At 58.6% G+C, this 19,975-nt stretch overlaps 1 protein-coding gene across 1 annotated transcript in view; it reads left to right on the forward strand.

The window, feature by feature from the left end:
- The window catches only part of Prp5 (pre-mRNA processing factor 5), a 39,656-nt gene that overhangs the window by 3,918 nt on the left and 15,763 nt on the right, over nucleotides 1-19,975 (forward strand). The window contains exons 6-16 of the mRNA XM_037212731.1: nucleotides 614-738; nucleotides 1,480-1,639; nucleotides 2,308-2,424; nucleotides 3,330-3,437; nucleotides 4,462-4,637; nucleotides 5,170-5,334; nucleotides 6,566-6,671; nucleotides 9,382-9,503; nucleotides 10,060-10,175; nucleotides 18,607-18,757; nucleotides 19,413-19,524. Of these exons, the coding sequence (XP_037068626.1) occupies nucleotides 614-738; nucleotides 1,480-1,639; nucleotides 2,308-2,424; nucleotides 3,330-3,437; nucleotides 4,462-4,637; nucleotides 5,170-5,334; nucleotides 6,566-6,671; nucleotides 9,382-9,503; nucleotides 10,060-10,175; nucleotides 18,607-18,757; nucleotides 19,413-19,524 (1,458 nt within the window). The remainder of the gene's footprint in view (nucleotides 1-613; nucleotides 739-1,479; nucleotides 1,640-2,307; nucleotides 2,425-3,329; nucleotides 3,438-4,461; nucleotides 4,638-5,169; nucleotides 5,335-6,565; nucleotides 6,672-9,381; nucleotides 9,504-10,059; nucleotides 10,176-18,606; nucleotides 18,758-19,412; nucleotides 19,525-19,975) is intronic.

Here is a 19,975-nt window from a genome sequence, read left to right on the forward strand (position 1 = left end):
AACAGTGGACGGTGCGAAAGCTCTTCGAGTGCGCAGGGGGCTAGACAGACGTGCAGAGCGACGGCCTGGGGACAGCGGCGAGCCCAGAAAGGTGAGGCGGACGGCAGAGGAGGCCATGCCGTTGAGGAGCGCGTCTCTGAACGGCGCGTGCCCGGCTGCTCGGTCGCGCAGGTGTTTTGCGCGCTTTGACGGTGTCGTGCGCTCCGCGTGTCAATCGGCGGGCTATTTCAGTGGAGAGAGCTGAACGGGTCGTGGCATAAGTGATGCCCAGTCGTGCGATGCACGTGTAAAGGAGTCTAATGAATTCGACCGTCGTACGTGTATGCTCCGCTTGTGGTTGAACGTTTTCCTCGCGAAGTTAAAACGAGCTACGCAAAGGGTCGGCCTCTGTTCGCTCGGGGCAAAAAATCATACGCATGTGGCGAACGAAAGTGATCGTGTATTAGAGTGCCCTTAGGCGCGCCTGATTTTCCTTCGTTCTGAGTTTTGAACACCATCTGTTTCTGTGTGAAGCCATTTGTAGCTTTGTAGCAACGAAACTTCCATGCCAGACGTGAATATCGCGTCTGGATTTCAACTTTGAACGTCAAACGGCATTGTCCAACCTTTGCAGGCAAGAAGGAGCTGATGAAGATCGACCACAACAAGATCGTGTACCAGCCATTCCGCAAGAATTTCTGGGTGGAGGTGCCTGAGCTGAAGGCCATGACCCCCAGCGAGGTGGACGCCTACCGCGCAGTGAGCACGGGGCCAGGGGCGATGGGGTTGTCGGACCCGAGACGCCACGAGTGAAGAAGATTGCTGACGGGGGGGGGGGGGGGGGGAGGTGCTGGTTCTACTTCACAGGAGCATTGCCCGTGTTGGATATGTTGAGACTAGCCCCTCTCTAGTCCCCTCTTTCCGGAGGGGACATTCTGGAAGAGGAACCAAAGACGGAACTGGTCGCCGCCGTCGCCGGGGCGGCGGCGGCGCGCGTGGTCCTGCGAACCTCGTGAACCTCGTGAAACTCAGGAACAACTAGTGCTTTGGTGTGACAAACGACTCTTGACATCGCATGGCTCTATTACGCTCGCCCTATTGAAAGTAATCCTGCCGCTAGACGACATTTTGTCCCAAGCCGCTGGCACAGCCTGACCTGCCCTCGTACCATGGCCTGAGCATGACCACCTGGTGGCTGGGGTGCCGGTAGTGTAGTGGTTAGCGCGTCTGCGTCAACCACTGCGCGTCTGGGAAGCCAGAGGTACGGGGTTCGGTTCCCCGCGGTGCCCGCCCTTCCTGCCAGGGTGAGAGGCAGGCGACGCCATATAGCTTCAGCAGCTGAGTGCGTCGTAAAGCCCCAACGACACACGCGACCACGTGGTGCCGCACATCCGCGTCGGCTCCTGTTTCCTGCTCCTGTTACCTGTTGTCATTCACGTGGGGTGTCTCATGCGAGCCGGGCGCGGAGCGTGCGCGTTGAATGCTCCGACGCGCCCCCAGGAGCTGGAGGGTGTCAAGGTCAAGGGCAAGGAGGTGCCGAAGCCGATCAAGACGTGGTCGCAGGCCGGTCTCAGCAAGAAGATGATGGACATCCTGAAGAAGAACAACTACGAGAAGCCGACGCCGATCCAGGCCCAGGGCATCCCCATCATCCTGGCGGGTAGGGTGCGGGCCGTCGGAGCGATCGGCTCTGGGGACCGCCGCGTCCTACAGGGGGTTCTCAAACCGGCCGGCGGCTGATGTCCTCCGCCAGCACGGGTTGTGAGGCACTGGGCTGCCGCGGTCTGTGCCCGTGTGGGTAGCTCCTGGACTGGCGCCTCAGCGCTCGCCGGTCCTAGGTCGTGCCGAGCTGGGCGTTGCGTCGGAGTTGCCGACTTGGAGTTGCTACATGACATACATCAGCGAGTGCAACTTTTGTCGAAACGCGTCAGTTGTTTGGAGGAACTGGCGTCATTTCCTGTTCAGACTGCGTCATTGCGACGGGCTGCTGCACGGCTCGATATGCCGGCTCTCTTGCGTGAGAATGGACTGCAAGGCCGATGTCCGTGTCGATTCGTGTAGTTGGTAGCCGTGTGCACGCTTGGACAACTCGATTGGTCCGTCGTTGGAGCCGTCGATGCCGATTGGCTTCCGTGTTAGTGTCGGCACATCTGATTTCTCCTTGGTCAGTCCTGGTTGATGCCGATTGGCTCCCGTGTCAGCGTCGGCACATTCGATCGGTCCGTCGCCGGCTTTGGTGTATACCGATTGGCTGCGATGTCAGTATGAACGCATCCCATTCGTCCTTGGGCGGTGGTCGCCGACACTGATTGGCTGCCGTGTCCATAGGCCGTGACATGATTGGCGTGGCCAAGACGGGCTCTGGCAAGACGCTGGCGTTCGTGCTGCCAATGATGCGGCACATAGCCGACCAGCCGGAGCTGCTGGACACGGACGGGCCTATCGGTGAGTGCACTCCTCCGAGGGGTCAACCCGAGGCGGAGGCAAGGGTCGACCCCTTCCCCGGCCGGCGCCAGGGGAGGGACGGAGTCCATGTACTGGACGCCGGCAGCACCGCCTCTGTGTTGCTGCCATTAGGGGACGCCGCCCAGGCGCCCAGTTTGTGGGGTAGCCGGGGCATCAACCCCGGCTGCCGTGCTGACGGCCGGGGCCCCGCCAGCACGCGCTTATTAGGAACGGCTCAAGGATGTCCAGGTGTTCTATTAAACTTGCAAGAGAATGCTCCTCGAGCCATGTGGCGACGTGCGCGATGGGAGGTACCGATGTACTTTGCTTGATGGAAAAAGGCCTCGCATCCCCGTCCCCTTGTTCACGCCAATAATAGCTGCCCAGCCTACCACTTTCTCAGCGAAGTAATGCTTCGACATCCGTTAGGCAGGTAGTAACCCTGGTAGGGCACGTGACCACCGAACTGGTTCCCTACTGGATTTGGAATGGGCTTCCGTTTGTCAGTGATGAACAAATCGGTATGCATGTGTCAATGTTACGGTTCAAGTTCAGCAATAGTTTAGCCGTAGCTCGCCTGTGAATGCCAGGGGCAATGGAACAGCGCCAACATCACACGCTCTCTGCGTGCCAGTCTGGACATACCGTTCCGATAAACTCTGCAGAAAACGGGACTTTCGACAGCGACCGCTCCATTTGGGATGTTTTCTTTTTCTCACTGGCTGAAGCTCATTAAATTGGGGTCAAACATAACGCTATCGATGCAGCCCCATGCCGCCGCCTGCCACTAATCGCCGCCGACGGGGCGCGTTTGTAGCGTGGTCCTATCAGCCATCCAGCCTGTGACGTCAGCCGAGCGTGACGTCATTGGTGACGTCATCGGTGACGTGAGCCTCCGCCGGCAGCCATCATCATGGCGCCGACCCGGGAGCTGTGCCTGCAGATCGGAAAGGAGTGTCGCAAGTTCGCCCGGCCGCTCGGCATCCGCGCCGTCTGCGTGTACGGCGGCACCGGTCAGTGGAGGGCGCAGGGGTCAGGGCAGGGGGCGGACTGCAGGGGAGGGGACAGGGACGAGGGTCAGTGGAGGGCGCAGGGGTCAGGGCAGGGGGCGGACTGCAGGGGAGGGGACGGGGACGAGGGTCAGTGGAGGGCGCAGGGGTCAGGGCAGGGGGCGGACTGCAGGTGAGGGGACGGGGACGAGGGTCAGTGGAGGGCACAGGGGTCAGGGCAGGGGACGGACTGCAGGGGAGGGGACGGGGACGAGGGTCAGTGGAGGGTACAGGGGTCAGGGCAGGGGACGGGGCGAGGGTCGGGGAAGGGGGCGAGGGTCAGTGGAGGGCGCAGGGGTCAGGGCAGGGGACGGACTGCAGGGGAGGGGACGGGGCGAGGGGAGGTGGCGACGGTCAGAGAAGGGGACGAGGGTCAGGGAACGGGACGGGGTCAGTCGTGGGTTGGATGTCGGGGACACGCATTGCGACGGCCAATGCGTTATGAAATGGCCAGAACGATGAAGAACTTTGCTGTCTAAGTGTTCGTGAACTTTTCAGCTTTTTCACGTGAACACTTTAAGTGTTTGTGAACTGGCAGGCGCTTCTCCTCGCCGGCCTCCCTTCCTCCTTCCCCCCCCCCCTCCTCCCTCCCCTCCTCCCCGGCCTCCCTCCAGGCAGGCGCTGCTCCTCGCCGACCTCCCCTCCTCCTTCCCCTCCGTTCTCCCTCCCCTCCTTCCCGGCCTCCCTCCAGGCAGGCGCTGCTCCTCGCTGACCTTCCTTCCTCCTTCCCCTCCCTTTTCCCTCCCTCCTCCCCGGCCTCCCTCCAGGCAGGCGCTGCTCCTCGCCGGCCTCCCTTCCTCCTCCCCCTCCCTTCTCCCTCCCCTCCTTCCCGGCCTCCCTCCAGGCAGGCGCTGCTCCTCGCTGACCTCCCTTCCTCCTTCCCCTTCCCTTCTCCCTCCCCTCCTGCCCGGCCTGCCTGCCTCGCCGGTGTGACCGCACCGCTGCGCGCGTGACGCCGGGCCGCCGGGCGGCCGCGCGTCGCCCACAGGCATCAGCGAGCAGATCGCCGAACTGAAGCGCGGCGCCGAGATCATCGTGTGCACGCCCGGGCGGATGATCGACATGCTGGCGGCCAACTCGGGCCGCGTCACCAACCTCGTCCGCGTCACCTACATCGTGCTGGACGAGGCCGACCGCATGTTCGACATGGGCTTCGAGCCGCAGGTGGGCGGGCGGAAGGCGCGGGGTGGGTGGCTTGCGACGGAGAGGACGCGGGTTCGAGCCTCAGTGCCGGCTGTTTTTTGTCGGGGGACGCGACGTAGGTGGTGCTGGGGTTACAGATCGTAGCGGGTGCCGGACGGAATACGGGTTGAGCAGGCTGGTATTTTGTCATGCTGGTGGAGTTGTAAACATTCACATGACTAATGTGTGTCCCAAGAGCAGGATGTTGTGGACGATTGTGTCCACTTATACACACACTCACCCACACACGCACGCACGCACGCACACGCTCACGTAGCAGGGCCCTCCCCTCCCCTCCCCCAGATGACCCGGCGGGTGTCTGTTGTGTGGAGGTCGGCCATCTCTTCCCCTCGTGCCGGCGCTGCCACCTGTCTTTCTGTGTCCCTGATGTCTGGCTCGGCGGGCCGCCGCCGTCTGCCGGCGGCAGTAGCGGCGTCAAAATACGCCGCGGCTCTCAGTGTGCCGCTGGCTACGGACTGGGCTGGTTACAACCGGTTCTGTCCGGTTCGCACAGGTGATGCGGATCATCGACAACGTGCGCCCAGACCGGCAGTGTGTGCTGTTTAGTGCCACATTCCCGCGGCAGATGGAAGCACTGGCGCGCCGCATCCTTCTTAAGCCTGTCGAAGTACAAGTTGGCGGCAAGAGTATCGTGTGCAAGGATGTTGAGCAGCACATAGTAAGCACCGGACTGTTGTAAATGTCTTTTTGCGAGTCTCGCTTGGCCAGATCGGACGAGGGGCTACGGAGTCGTGCTGGGATGCGCATCAACGCTCGCTACATGGAGGTGTAACGAGACACGCCTGCCGACGAAAATGTTGCATGGTCTTAGCTATTTAGCCGGCTGTGTGCTGCGTTTCAGGGACGGGGTATTCATGAAGTTTGAGCAAAGTTGGGCCGATATTGTATTTTGCTAAGGCTTGGTGCGTGCCAAGTTTCTGTGGTTCCAGACCTAGCGCATAGATGCGGCTGCCGCATAGATTTTTCTTCTCCGGCATTTGCGCTTACTTTGATCGGTAATGTGTGTAGCCTGCTATGGGCTGTGTGTGTGTGTGTGTGTGTGTGTGTGTGTGTGTGTGTGTGTGTGTGTGTGTGTGTGTGTGTGTGTGTGTGTGTGTGTGGTGTGTGTGCGTGCGTGCGGTGCGTGCGTGCGTGCGTGCGTGCGTGCGTGCGTGCGTGCGTGCGTGCGTGCGTGCGTGCGTGCGTGCGTGCGTGCGTGCGTGCGTGCGTGCGTGCGTGCGTGCGTGCGTGCGTGCGTGCGTGCGTGCGTGCGTGCGTGCGTGTGTCTGTAGTCCCTGGGAGATGCTGCTCTTTCCGTGTGTTGGACGAGCAGGTGTCCGTGTGTTCCAACAACCCTGAGTTGGCGTGTGGCACGAGCCGCTTTCGGTACCGTGGACGAGTGCTCACGGTTTGAAAGAGCAGGGGTTCTGCTGGGCTCGAGACGGCTCACTTCTTTCCGCGGGCAAGCCGACGCCGCTGTATTGGACGAACCTGGTGGGCGTTGCAGACGAGTCTCCTCTGTGGAAGACGAGCCTCGTCTGGATGTTGTGCGACCCTGAACTGTTGGTGGATGAGCCCGTCTCTGTGTTGGACGAACCCCGTCTGTGTTGGACGAGCCACGTCTTTGTTGTACGAGCCGCGTCGTTGTTGGACGAGCCCCGTCTTTGTTGGAGGAGCCACGGCATTGTTTGACGAGCCACGCCGTTGTTGGACGCTCGCCGTCGGTGATGGACGAGCCCCCGTCACTGTTGGACGGGCCTAGTTTATGTGTTGGACGAGCCCCATCCTTGCGTTGGAGGAGGCTCCTCGGCACGTTCGACGAGCGTGGAGTGTGTGCTGCGGTTCTCACTGATGCCGTGTTGGGCGAGCCTCCGCCGGTGCCCGCGCTGACGCCGGCTGCCGACTTCCAGGTGATCCTGGACGAGGCGCAGAAATTCTTCAAACTGCTGGAGCTGCTGGGCACCAGCGCCCAGCAGGAGAGCACGCTCATCTTCGTGGACAAGCAGGAGGCGGCAGGTGGGTGGTGTCTCGCTGGTGATTGGGGGAGGGGGGGGGGGGGGGGGGGGGGTGCCTGCCGCGACGCCGGTGGAGTGGGCGACCCAGCCGCTCCAGCACGGACGCGGCGGCCGGCCGGAGTCCAGGTGTCTGACGAAGGCCAGCGGCGGCGCGGCGACGCCGCAGCGCCGAGCGGCAGCCGACGAGCCAGCCCCGCCGGGCCGTGTCCCCGAGCAGGAGTCGGGCCGCGTTGGCAGGCTTTTCGTTGGAGCGAACACATAAGCCTACCCTGTTCCAGCGCCTGGCCGCGGGCCTGGAGGTGAGCCGGCCGTGGCGGCGGCGGCGCGCAGCAAGGGCTGGTCACGAGCAGTCCGTGCCGGCGCGGCTGCGCTGTCCGATTGGGTGCGCTTCAGTGGTCCTCGCGCGTCACACGGAGAGGAAAGCTTGCTTGCGCTGTGGCCGCGCCCATTGGCAGCCGCGTGCTGTGCTGGGGGGGGGGGGGGGGGGCTGTTGGCGGGGACCGGAACTGGTGCCGTAGAGTCTCAGTAGAGTCTCCGCCAGCGTAGAGTCTCAGCGCCGACCCTCTCGGTGCCGTACCGAGTTCTCAGCTCCACGTGCTCTCGCGCGTGCGATCGGCTTCTCGCGGCAGGCTGTCATGGCGGCCACGGCCGCGTGCTGAGCTCCACGCTGGACGGCTAGCTGCCGGCCGGCGGCGATCACGTGACCGGGCGCCGGTCACGTGATCGTCCTCGTCCCGGGCGAGCTCCGTCACGTGACCGCCGGCGGCGCGCGCTGCCGGAGGCGCCCCACACTCCTCCCGCTCGTGAGCTCCGACGGCCGCAGGCTCTGGCCCGTCGGCCTCGTCTGCGATAGTTCTCAGGTGGTTGTCGTCGACCTCGTCTTCGATAGTTCTCAGTCGGTTATCACCTCGTCCGCAACAGTTGTTGGTCGTTCCCTCGTCTGCGATAGTTCTCAGGTGGTTTTTACCTCGTCTGCGATAGTTTTCAGTTGGTCATCATCTCGTCTGCGATAGTTCTCAGTTGGTAATCACTTCGTCGGCGATCGTTTTCATTTGGTTGTCACCTCGCCTGCGATAGTTCTCAGGTGGCTGTCGGTCTCGTCTGCGATAGTTCTCAGTTGGTTGTCGTCGGGCTCGTCTTCGATAGTTCTCAGTCGGTTATCACCTCGTCCGCAGCAGTTGTTGGTCGTTCCCTCGTCTGCGATAATTCTCAGGTGGTTGTCACCGCGTCTGCAACAGTTCTCGGCTGTCACATCGTCTGCAACCGTGCTCGGTTGTCACATCGTCTGCGAAAGTTCTCAGTTGGTCGTCACCTGGGCCGGCTCCTTTCAGCGCGCCCTGGAACCCAAATCGTCATCAGCGGTCGGTTCTCGTCGCCGTCAGCTCTGACCGCGGCGTTCTTCGCCGTGCAGGCGAAGTGTCTCAGCGGCCTGGTGTGCATCGGCGTGTGGTGCCGCTGCCGCCCGTGCGCGTGCTGGCGTGTGGCCAGCCGACCGCTTGGGCCGCTGGTGCTTCACAGGGGGCTGTGCTACGACGTGCACCTGCAGCCTTTTGCACGTTGAGGAAGGTTCTCGCTAGTACGCGTTCTCGCCGGCGCTGCGGCCGCCGCCGGGGCTGTCCAGTCGCTCCGGTGTCGCCCATACGGGCGCGATTAACGACGACGCCCGTCGATGTGCCCCGCCCCGGGACTCGAACCAGTGTCCATTTGTCGCCGGTAGCGGCGGCCGTGTTCTCACGCCCCGCCCCGCCCCGCCCCGCCCCGCCCCACCGCGCCCCGCCGCGCCCCGCCCGGCCGGCCGGTCCGTTGGTCGCCGCGCCGTCGGAAGCCAGGCGTTTCCGAGCGCCGTCCTCTCCGCTGCCGCCGGTTGTGTCCGGTCCATCGGCGGCGGCTGACTGGGAGAGACGAGGCTGGTGAGCCGGGCAGACGGGCGGCTGGGAGAGACGAGGCCGGTGAGCCGGGCAGACGGGCGGCTGGCAGAGACGAGGCCGGTGAGCCGGGCAGGAGACGACTGGCAGAGACGAGGCCGGTGATCCGGGCAGAAGACGGCTGGGAGAGACGAGCTTGGTTGTGTTAGAGACCGGCGTGGCTGAGTCCAGCGGGGGAGGTTGCGTTGTGTGCGAGCGTTTTTCCGCATACAGTGTCCAAAGTATACCCAAGGAATCATCGTAAGGTGCAGTTTTTGTTGAAACAATCTCAGTTTTGCGAATAACGTTCTTTGATCCGTTAAGTTCTCGATTTCTTCGGCCGTTTGTATGGCATCCGCTCCTTTGAAATGTGCCTGCACTTTACCTGACTGTTGAAACATCGGTCCGAAATTGTCTCCCGGCGTTTTTGCCAGATGACGCCGCGAGGTGTTCACGTGCCGTGCAGCGCTCGGGTGCCGACCGACCGCCGCGGGCCGGGCTGACCCCGGCCGGCTGTCAGCTGACCCTTCCGCTCCTCTCGGACCAGCCAGCGCGCCCGGTCTGGAGCGGTCGCACGGTGTCCTTTGGTGATGGCCCTGGATGACGTGACCCGCCGTCTCCGCCGTCTCCGGAGGCCTCGGACGCGGCTGACCCGCCGTCTCCGCCGTCTCCGGAGGCCTCGGACGCGGCTGGCCCGCCGTCTCCGCCGTCTCCGGAGGCCTCGGACGCGGCTGACCCGCCGTCTCCGCTGTCCCCGGAGGCCTCGGACGCGGCTGATCCGGCTGACCCGGTGTTCCCCGCCTGCAGATGACCTGCTCCGTGACCTGATGAAGGCCATGTACCCCTGCATGGCCTTGCACGGCGGCATTGACCAATTTGACCGCGACTCCACCATCAATGACTTCAAGAGCGGCAAGGTCAACCTGCTGGTATGTGAAGGAGGGGGCAAGGGGGGGGGGGAGCCCGCTCGGGCGCCGGGGACAAAAAGATCACGAACGCCGGGCATGTGACTACTGTTGCGCGCTTTGGCGCTCTGGCGCTTTGCGCTAACGGCCAAATCTTGTAATCAGCAAACCCTGGAGAAGAGAAGCGCACATGTTGCTCTTACAATTTAAGTTTGGTTTTCGTTGTGCGCGTGTAGTGTGTCGGAGCCGTCCGTAGAGCGACGAGCCAATTCACCAGCTCCGTCAGCACTTGTGTGACGTCACGCTACGTCTGTGGTCCATCGTCTCAGCGCCACTTTGATGACGCCGCCGATCTCGCTGACCGTTCACTGCTGACCCCGCTGACCCGTCAGTGCCACCGTCAGTGTGGTGACCATGCTTGCTGACCGCCAGTGACCCCTACTGACCTCTGGCTGTTGACCGCTGCTTCTGGCGACCGTAGTCGGTGCGTCTAAAAATCCGCAGTCCTAGCAAACGACCCCCAACGACCCTTATGACCGCTGCTGACCTCGGTGACCCCTGGTGACCCTATCGCCGTCAGATCGCCACCTCCGTGGCGGCGCGAGGTCTGGATGTGAAGCACCTGACCATGGTGATCAACTACGACTGCCCCAACCACTACGAGGACTACGTGCACCGATGCGGCCGCACCGGCAGGTCAGCCCCTCCCCTCCCCTCTGGGGAGGCGCACGCTTGCACGGCCCCGGGCCCGGCCTCGTGAGGCGAGACCACGCACGTGCTCGCGGGGGCCGCGCTGCAGAGGAGCTCGGACGGAGAGCGGCGGGCGCTGCTTCGGCTTTTTACTTGGAGGCGCTGGCGAATGCGATTTCGGTCGTGGGGGCGCGGAACGTGCAGGCTATTTCAAGGTCGTCCGAGCGTGCACGCGGCCGTAAAAAACGTCACACGAATGCTGACACGTCGTTGGCCGTTTAGCGGCCGCGGCCACGACAAGTATTTTCATCAAGCTCTTCGTGTCAGGCGTACGCCAGCGCTTTTCTGATATCCGCGGACTTCAGCTGGCCCTTGACCAGGGTGAGGTGTTTCATGCAGGTTTCGAGCAGGATGTACGTTTTTTGGTACATGATGCAGGAGCTCAGGCAGCGGCACGATTTATGATGAAAGTAAGGCTAGGAATCAAATGACTTAGGAATAGCGCCAGTACAGAGCATGTGCGTGCAACCAAACAGAACAAAATCACTAATGGATATCAAAGATCACCGTGTGAAGGGTTAAGATCGGTTCTTGAGTAAAGCCGCGGATGCCTTGTAACTGACACGTGTAAGCGGTGGCCTACTATGGTTTTTCATGCCTTTTGTCCAACACGTTTGAGCTACCTGTGTGATAACTTGGACCTGGGGCCCGGGCTGTTTTTTTTTTCAAGTGCGACTTCGCCACAGCTGCCTTCAAGTCGATGCAAACACGTGGTGTCGCGGGTGGAGTCCTTGTATTTTTGGTGCCAGTGGTGGGGTTGGCGAGGGCTACGTGGAAAGGTAGCAAGTGCACATGTATTTCTTCTTTAACCGAGTTACATTCTCTTGCTTTTCGTTCGAGATTGTACTGACTGAGCATGTCGCATCTGGTGATCTCACTCGATTCACACATTTTCATTTGTGCATGGTTTGCTGCAAGTACCAAGCCAGTCGCCATTGATTGGTCCTGCACGAGATCAGACCTTCAGCTGCGCTTGCTCAGCGGAATCCTAGTTTCTTCGGGTCATCTGGGAATGGCTCGGAGGGTTATCAAGCAGCGTCACTTTTCTCCGGGCAACGATGAGCTAGATAAATTGCACAAACCTGGGTCCGGACAAGACGGCGAATGTGATACATTTAATGAGTGAGGATATAAGTGGGCAAAGTGCTGTTTTTAAAGGGAGTATTCCTCGCAGAGGTCGCAGAGTGCTTCCTGCGTCCTGAAATCCGTGGCTGATAAGACTTCAAGTCAAGACAATACAACACAAACTTAAATAAAGATTTGTAACTGTGAAGCTAGTCGCAGCGCCATGCTACGATGCCAGTTTACTGTCGTTACGCAGGAAAGTGAGTTTGTAATGCTTCAGGCATACCATAACCTGAAACCTGACAGGGTGTAATGGCCTAGTGGTTAGCGCCTCCCTCTCGCACGTGCGAGCCCGGGTTCGAATCCCGTTCATGCCTCGGCCTTTGGCTGAACTATGACCACTGAGGTCGCTGGCGCTCCACACACTGAAAGAGTACAGTTGAAGCTCATCGGATGATGTGTACCAATATGCCAGTTTTATCTCTGAAACATTTTTTGGGATTCATGGCGTTCTCAGCTTTTCGTTTTGAGGTTATTCGGGGTTAGATGGCGTGATCGGAACTGTCGTTGCACATGCACGACAGTTCTGACAGACACGACAGTCAGTATCTCGCCGAAGACATCATAACAGACTGGATCTTGACAGTTATGTCAGGACGCTAACAATACATCGTCATTGGTCGCGATGTCTAGAGAGACGGTGCGCTGGGCATTTCGCCGGCCGCCACATAGTAGGGGCATGGTTGTTTGTCGACTTTGGTCGGTCTCAGCACCACCTCTCAGTCTTCAAGTCACGCCGCGGCCAACTCAATGAGGTGAGAATCGCGGATGTGGGGTTTCACTGGTCTGTCCTGTCCATCAATACCAGATACCTGCGCCAATGTCAGCGTGCGCTTCCCTTATCCATATCCATATCCATATCCATATCCATATCCATATCCGTATCCTGACCATCCCTGAATCCCGCGCGTTGGGAATTCGCCGTGACGTGGCGCGTCGCCAGCATCAGGTCAGCTGACCTGACCTGATGCGACGGCGCTGCGAGCGGCCGCGCCGTCGCCGCCGCGGTGAGCGACGGTCGACTAGGACACGTCGAGGCCCCAGCGGAAGCCGCCCTCGTAGCTCCAGGCGCTGTCGAAGCGGACCAGGCGCACGCTCATGACAAGGTCGTCGGAGTTCCGCGGCCCGTCATACTGGACGGCGAGCGGGCTCGGGTCGGTGACCTCCAGCAGCGGCGCGCTCGCGTTACCGGCGTAAAGGCGCACCTGCCCGCCGGCGCCGAAGCGCACGCGGAAGTGGGTCAGCATGGTGGACGAGCTGACGTCGGCCGGCGCCGCCGCGCTGCCGAGGACGGTCTGTCCGTCACGTTCCGTGCGGCGCGTGACCGTCACGACGGGCTCCGATGACGTGGTGATGGTGACGATGTACGACTGGGCGGCGTGCCATTCGCGGGAGCTGGTGGCGTACCATTGACACGTGGTGGCGCTTCGGCAGTCGAACTTGGACGTGAAGGGCGGCTCGGACCGGAAACGCAGCATCGCTGATTTTCTGCCGGGGCGACGCGGTGGTGAACACGTGCGAGGGCGGGGGCGAGGGTGAGGGTGAGGGTGAGGGTGAGGGTGAGGGTGAGGGTGAGGCGTGAAGGGCGAGGGCGAGGGAGGCGAGGGCGAGGGCGAGGGCGAGGGCGAGGGTGAGGGCGAGAGCGTGATCGAGAGCAAGAGCGGGAGCGAGCTTGGAAACGGAAGTGGAAGCGAGGGTGAGAGTGAGCGACGGATTCTCATCCTAAAGCGGATCAGTAGAAATTGTTCCTGAATATTAATTTCTCGGATAGTTTTACTTCTGGGAGGGAACGGTTGGTGTACATAGCACCATATGGCTTTTCATTGCTGGGCCACGACAGCGACCTGGGAAGTGCTGTTATGTCAACAGTTTCATGTGTACTCTGCAATCATCCTGTATAGTAAATCATTTAAGATGTCCACGAAAATATTGTGTGATAAAACAGCTAGCTTGCAAAATCATTCGAATATGAATGTCACAATCTTTACAGGCTCGGACCTTAATCCTACGGGGATTGCGCGGAACAGCGACCATTGCTTTCAAAGAACTTTGGTTGAACATAGATAGGACAGTAGTAACGGCCTTATTCCTCAGAGAAAGACCAGGAGAAGAGAGATAGAGATGGGTTGATATTTCGGCAACATATCGTTATCGAAACAATAGCAGAATTTAATTCAAAATCGCCGAAGCGAATTTAAAAGGCAAGTTTGAATTCACCTTTGCTATTATTTCGATAAAGGCATATTTCTGAAATATCAACCCATCTGTATCTCCATTCTCCTGGTTTTTCTCCGAGGAATGAGGCTAACTACTACTGTCTTATCGATGTGCATAATGCTCCCCGCAAATGCACTGAACAACTTACGTAAATTTGGTTTTACAAGTTTTAACGACCGGGCTGGATATCACCTGGCCCATGCAATAAATTTGTAGGAAAAAATGGCGGGTCAGAAAGGCAGCGTTGCAATGTTACCGCATGACGTCACGACGAATATAGCTCGTCACAAACAGGATGCTGCGCGGCACAGCACAGATGCTGCGCGGCACAGCACAGCATGAGAACAGGCACAGCGTCCTGTTTGTGCGCTCTGCCTCTTTCGAATCACATCACGTTTATGATGTTTTGTAGGATAGCATATCTTGTCTTATGTTCATATGATGTTGCAATATGTCATGCTTACAACCCACGTACTTTTCTCGAAACCAAACCTGGGGCAGCGGTCGGCGGCGCCATCTTACTTTGGGAGGGCGTAGACACGACCACGGGACCAATCTTCTATCCAGGGGTCCACCACGTCCTTGGGGAACTTCCAGTGTGCCAGGGACGTCGTGCGTAGGCCGATGTAGCGGGCTGTGAATGGCTTGGGGTCCTGCCAGCTCAGGTAGGGTTCACGTTCGCCTCGGGAGAAACGTATCCTGCCGTCACACCATCGCGCGCTGAACTGGAGATAATTCTGGCGGCTCAGGACCTTGCCTGAGTACGTGGCGAAGGTGTTGACTTTGTCTCCCTTCGACATCCGCTTTCCAAGACTTTTCGTGTTGTTGTGGTAACCGATGCGGAAGTAGTAGCTGTCTTCGCGAATAGGGTAGGCATCGGTGACCTGTAAGTACAGGTCGACGCGGACACGGGCTTTGAATTCTATGGAGCAGGTGTCGTTGACCAGTTTCTTGTACACCCAGTGTTCGCCGTCGGTGGTGAGCTTGATGTCGGCCTCTGCACAGAGCGTGGTGCTGTACTCCCATGTTCCGGGTGCGCAGACGCACTTGTTGGACGAGCACTGTGTGCCGCCAGTGACGTGGTACCGGCACTGGCTGTGCTCCCGACACGGCTCGCCCAGCTTGCGCAGGCAAATGTCGTCCCGGCAGCGGCCGCCCTCCGTGCAGATGCTGTCAGTCCACAGTCTGTTTTCGGACTCTTGGCGGAGGTCGGACACGATGTCATACCAGGTCCAGCCGTCGGCGCCGGTGACGTAGTAGTCGTAGTGGTCGCAGACGGTGGCGGTGAAGATCTCGCAGACGGCGTCCACCCGGTGGTGGTTGAAGCTGCGGCAGTCACCACGCTGCAGGCAGACCAGCTGACACTGGGCGGCCGAGATGTCCGGGACCGTCTCGGCGACGGAGACGCCCGCCAGGCGGCGGTTCTGACCGCGGCGGGACGAGGCCCAGTGGCCTTGGCCCGGGGTCACCAGGGTCAGGACGAGCACCGCCAGGCTGGCGGGCCCCATGGCGTCGACTGACAAGGCCGCACCTGACGCTCCGAGGCGATTGGCCGGCTCCAAGGAGGGCAGGCCCTCTTTCGCTCCATCACCAGCGGATAGCTGGTGACGTCAGGCATGACGTCAGCCATCCTGACGTCAGGCATGGCCCGGCGCCGGTGGACACTATCTGGTCACATACATCACTCAGATGACCCATGGCCGCCGGGCGTGACAGCCTTGGGGGCGGGCCCCGGCACAGGAACCCGCGCCCGTGCGCCCCCGCGCCGCCGGCAGCGGCGGGATTAATGGCCGCGTGGTGTGTCGGTCGCCATGGCACACGCGCGTGCATGCGCGCGTTGCCATGGCGACCGACTAGCTCATTTGGTCGGCGGTGGTGAGGCCTAGCATGAGATTGCCTGGAACCCACGTGGCGTGATGGACTGTCTTATCAGCTGTATTGGCGCGGTGAAGTCTTCTCGAGATGCTCGTGGGGTCGATGTTTGCGCAGGCCCGATTTGAGCGGAGTTCCATGAGCAGAAATAAGATTGACCGATCTGTCCGAGCCGCGGGCAATAGAGGGATGTATATGCCTACATATATACATATGCATACATATTCATATCTAGGCATACACAAACACACACACACACACACACACACACACACACACACACACACACACACACACACACACACACACACACACACACACACACACACACACACACACACACGCACGCACGCACGCACGCACGCACGCACGCCGCACGCGCACGCACACGCACACGCACACGCACACACACACGTGTATATATATATATATATATATATATATATATATATATATATATATATATATATATATATATATATTTCAGCGCAAGATATTTTGTACGGCATGTGATTTTGTGAATGAAGCGATTCCCACCGGGTGCAAGCAAAAAGTCCGTAAGTTTCCGCTTCTGTAGTATTACGGGAAGACCACTAACGTGTGTTAAGCCATGGTACATGTCGAATGTAGATATAAAACAGTTGTTGAGAAAATGTGGTGACACTTGACGCTTTAAGCTGTGCTCGTAATTATAGTTGGACGTGGTTAAATGTACAAATATTATCACAAGCCGCGCTTCTCGTGAAATGAATTCTTTTCGATCTGCGCGGATTATGTCCGTAAGATATACCAGACTGAAATAAGTACTCTCTTATATTTCTTCGTTTAACTTGTATTATTCGAATCTCCACATCCTATCACCCGATGCAGGACGAGGTTAAGGGATTTTTGTTGTCTTATCTAGTAGGTGTGCGTTACCGTACGGCCGCCCCAATACTGGTGTACGTCGACATTCTGGCATATGCGTAGGTTCTCCTTAAAGGAAGCGTTCCACGTTTGTTTGGGGTTTTGAACTGAAATGCCATCTTGAAGACCTTTCGGTGCCGTTCATAAGCCCATGTAGTTTATGAGCTACGTGCCGGCTAAAAATGAGACTGTGTGGCGGGGACAGTACTTCCGTCATCCTGGGCATTCATAGCGTTTTAATAACGCTCTTCACATCTTGAATTTCTATAAGCCAAGCGGTTATCAAGGCCAAGAAGGATATAATTGTCGAGACGTTCAGTGTCTGGCGTTCGTGAGCGCGATCTACAGATTAAACGGCCGTCAACTGGCTCTCAGTCAGTGTAAGCAAGCAAGCAAGGTACGCAAGGACACCAATGTGGCAAGGTACGATGACGCAATCAAACCGTGGCGTATTGAGGAGCATATTCACGAAACAGAGAATTGAGCTGTCTAGAACAGTCTTTTCCACCCAAAAACTATACAAATAGTATCAGCGAGCTTGTTTCATTATATTTGATGCTCGCTGTAATATGTTCAAATGTGAGGACATTCGGGTGTAATTGAATATAACGGGTATACTTAATTGAATAAAACTGTTATAATTGAATTGAATATAACTTATGATTAATGCAGTGCAACTGGTTTGATTATAACTAGTATAACTGAGTTCGTGGTGTTGCCATTATACAGCGTATTTGCGGAGCTTTCTCGAAGCTGGACGAGTGGGAGTATCCCACCTCTTTTGCACTTACCACGCATAGTAAGATCGCACTGGTCCGATTTGATCGGAAATGACACTTCTTTTCAAAGTCCCTCCAGAAAACTCAGAAATTTGAGTTGAGCTAGTCACTTTGATGGGATAAATGTCATTGGACTCCTTCCCTCACCACTATAGAATTAGAAAGTTTTATGCCACGCGGCAGACTGCTTCCGCTGTCACCCTCGTGTGCGAGTCTGCTTCGTTAACCAGTGCTTCGCGGATGGAATAAATGTTCGGAGCGTTGTCGTCGTCTGTGCGAGTCTGCTTCGTTAACCACTGCTTCGGGGTGGAATAAGTGTTCGGAGTGTTGTCTGTGCGAGTCCGCTTCGTTAACCACTGCTTCGCGGATGGAATAAGTGTTCGGAGTGTTGTCGTCTGTGCGAGTCTGCCTCGTTAACCATTGCTTCGCAGATGAAATAAGTGTTCGGAGTGTTGTCGTCTGTTCGAGTCTGCCTCGTTAACCAGTGCTTCGCAGATGAAATAAGTGTTCGGAGTGTTGTCTGTGCGAGTCTGCCTTGTTAAACAGTGCTTCGGATGGATAAGTGTTTTTCGAGAGGGAGTTTTTCGGGAGGGATTGTGAAAAGAAGTGCCATTGCCGATCAAATCGGACCACTGCGATCTTTCTATGCTTGAGAAGTGCAAAAGAGGTGGGATACTCCCACTCATCTAGCCCCGAGAAAGCTCCGCAAATACGCTGTATAATGGCAATAGCCCGGACTCAATTATACCAGTTATAATCAAACCAGTTGTATTACATTAATGTTGAGTGTCGGCTTAGTCTGGTATGTTATAGGTATGCAGCGCTTCGACCAGTTAATTTCTGGCCATCGCGACGTGTCACTGAGTCCTGAGAAGTGCAGAATGTGGCTTGTCTTTCAGCCATACAGTGGTTTGGCTGTCAGCCATATATTTTCAGGCATGTACAGCATTTCAGCCATGGCCCCTCTGTTAGCTTCGTTGGTAGAACGTTGGTAGAACGTTGGTAGAGCGTTGGACGCGTTATCTGAAGACTTCGGTTCGAATCTCGGCAATCCATGGGGAGAATTCGAGCTTTGGCGCGTATGCGGCTGAGGGGTGCCACCAGTGCAGCGGTGAACGCGTCTGCGTTCACCACTGCGGGGCGGCGAAGCCTGAGGTGCAAGGTTCCGCTCCCGCGGTGGTGTCCCCTCTTCCCGCCGGGGCGAGAGGCTGGCGAGACGCCATACAGCCTCAGCAGCTGAGTGCGTCGTAAAGCCACGATGACACACAGCTCACGCGTGTATGGCTGAGAGCCGAACACCATTCGGCCCTTCTCAGGATTCTGATCACATCTGACGAGGGGTAGCGATTGGCTGACCGAAGGGTTGTACGGATAGCTACACACCAGGCCAGGACAGAATTACGAACAATTATTCAAGCCGCGATGATAGCGCCCGTTCTCAGTCCGCCCGTAACACTATAGCACTGCTTCTTCCGCAGGGCGGGCAACCACGGCAAGGCGTACACCTTCCTCACGGAGGACAACGCCAAGCAGGCTGGCGACATCATCAAGGCTCTGGAGCTGTCCGAGTCGCTGGTGCCCAGCGACCTTAAACACCTCTGGGACCAGTACAAGGAGCAGCAGTCCTCGGTAGGTGTGCTCTGCGGGCAGCAGTCCCCGGTAGGTGTGCTCTGTGGGTAGCAGTCCTCGGTAGGTGTGTTCTGGGTAGCAGTCCTCGGTAGATGTGCTCTGTGGGTAGCAGTCCCCGGTAGGTGTCATGGAAGGCAACAATTCACCGTAAATGGCCTCTGGGGACAGCAATCCTCATTAGAAATAGTGTCCTCAGGTCATTAGTTACCGTCAAGTGTCCTCTGAGAGATTCAGCAATGCTCATCAGGTGTCTTCTGGGAGGATCAGCAGTCCTCGTCAAGTGTCCTCTAAGAGGATCAAATGTGATAAGTCGTCTTGGAGCGGCAATCTTCGTCGAGCGTCCTCACAGTTTAATAGTCCTCACCGGACGTGCTGTGGGACCAACACCCCTCGAGAGCAGCGGTCCTGGGTAGTCGTCATCCAGTATCAGTGTGAGGAGGAGCTGTGCCCGGCAAGTGTGCTGTGCCTGCTGTGCGTGCTGTGTCCCTGACCCGCCTGCGGCGGGAGGGCGGCCCAACTCCGGTATCGTGTGACCTCTGTGACCCTGTGACCTCTGTGACCTCTGGCCCTCTGGCCCTCTGGCCTCTGTGACCCCTGTGGCCCTGGCTCCTCGCCACCGGCTCCACGTGACCGGCGACCGGTGACCGCGCCGCAGGAGGGCAAGAAGGTGCGCACCGGCGGCGGCTTCGGCGGGCGCGGCTTCAAGTTCGACGAGAACGAGGCGCAGAACACCAGCGACCGCAAGAAGTTCGAGAAGGCGGCACTGGGTGAGTGGGACCACAGCACGGCAACAACGCATGCTGCCTCTTTGCCGGTGCGTGCGTGCGTGCGTGCGTGAGTATGTACGTGCGTATGTATGTGTGTGCGTGCATGCGTGCGTGCATGTGTGCGTGCGTGCGTGCGTGCGTGCGTGCGAGCGCGTGGCGTTCCGTCCCGGTCGGCGGGGACGAAACGCCACGTGACCCCGTGACCCGGTGACCCCGACGGGCCGGCCCCGGTCAGCGAGCGGGGGCCGGCGGCGGCCGCTGTGGTGAAGCGTCGTCGGGATGGCGCGTTGGTGAAGTGACCCTGTGACCTGGCGCTGTGGTGGTTTGGTGACGACGGTGTGTGATTGGTCGCGTGGTGTGATGACGTCACGGTGTGGCGGCGTGGCGTTTTGTCGCTGCGGGGCTGCGATGATGTGATGTGGGAGTTAGTGCAGGTATAGTGCAGTGTAGT

This window comes from Pollicipes pollicipes, unplaced genomic scaffold, assembly GCF_011947565.3.
Source record: "Pollicipes pollicipes isolate AB1234 unplaced genomic scaffold, Ppol_2.1 Scaffold_1600;HRSCAF=1878_pilon_pilon_pilon, whole genome shotgun sequence".
Lineage (NCBI taxonomy): Eukaryota > Metazoa > Arthropoda > Thecostraca > Pollicipedomorpha > Pollicipedidae > Pollicipes > Pollicipes pollicipes.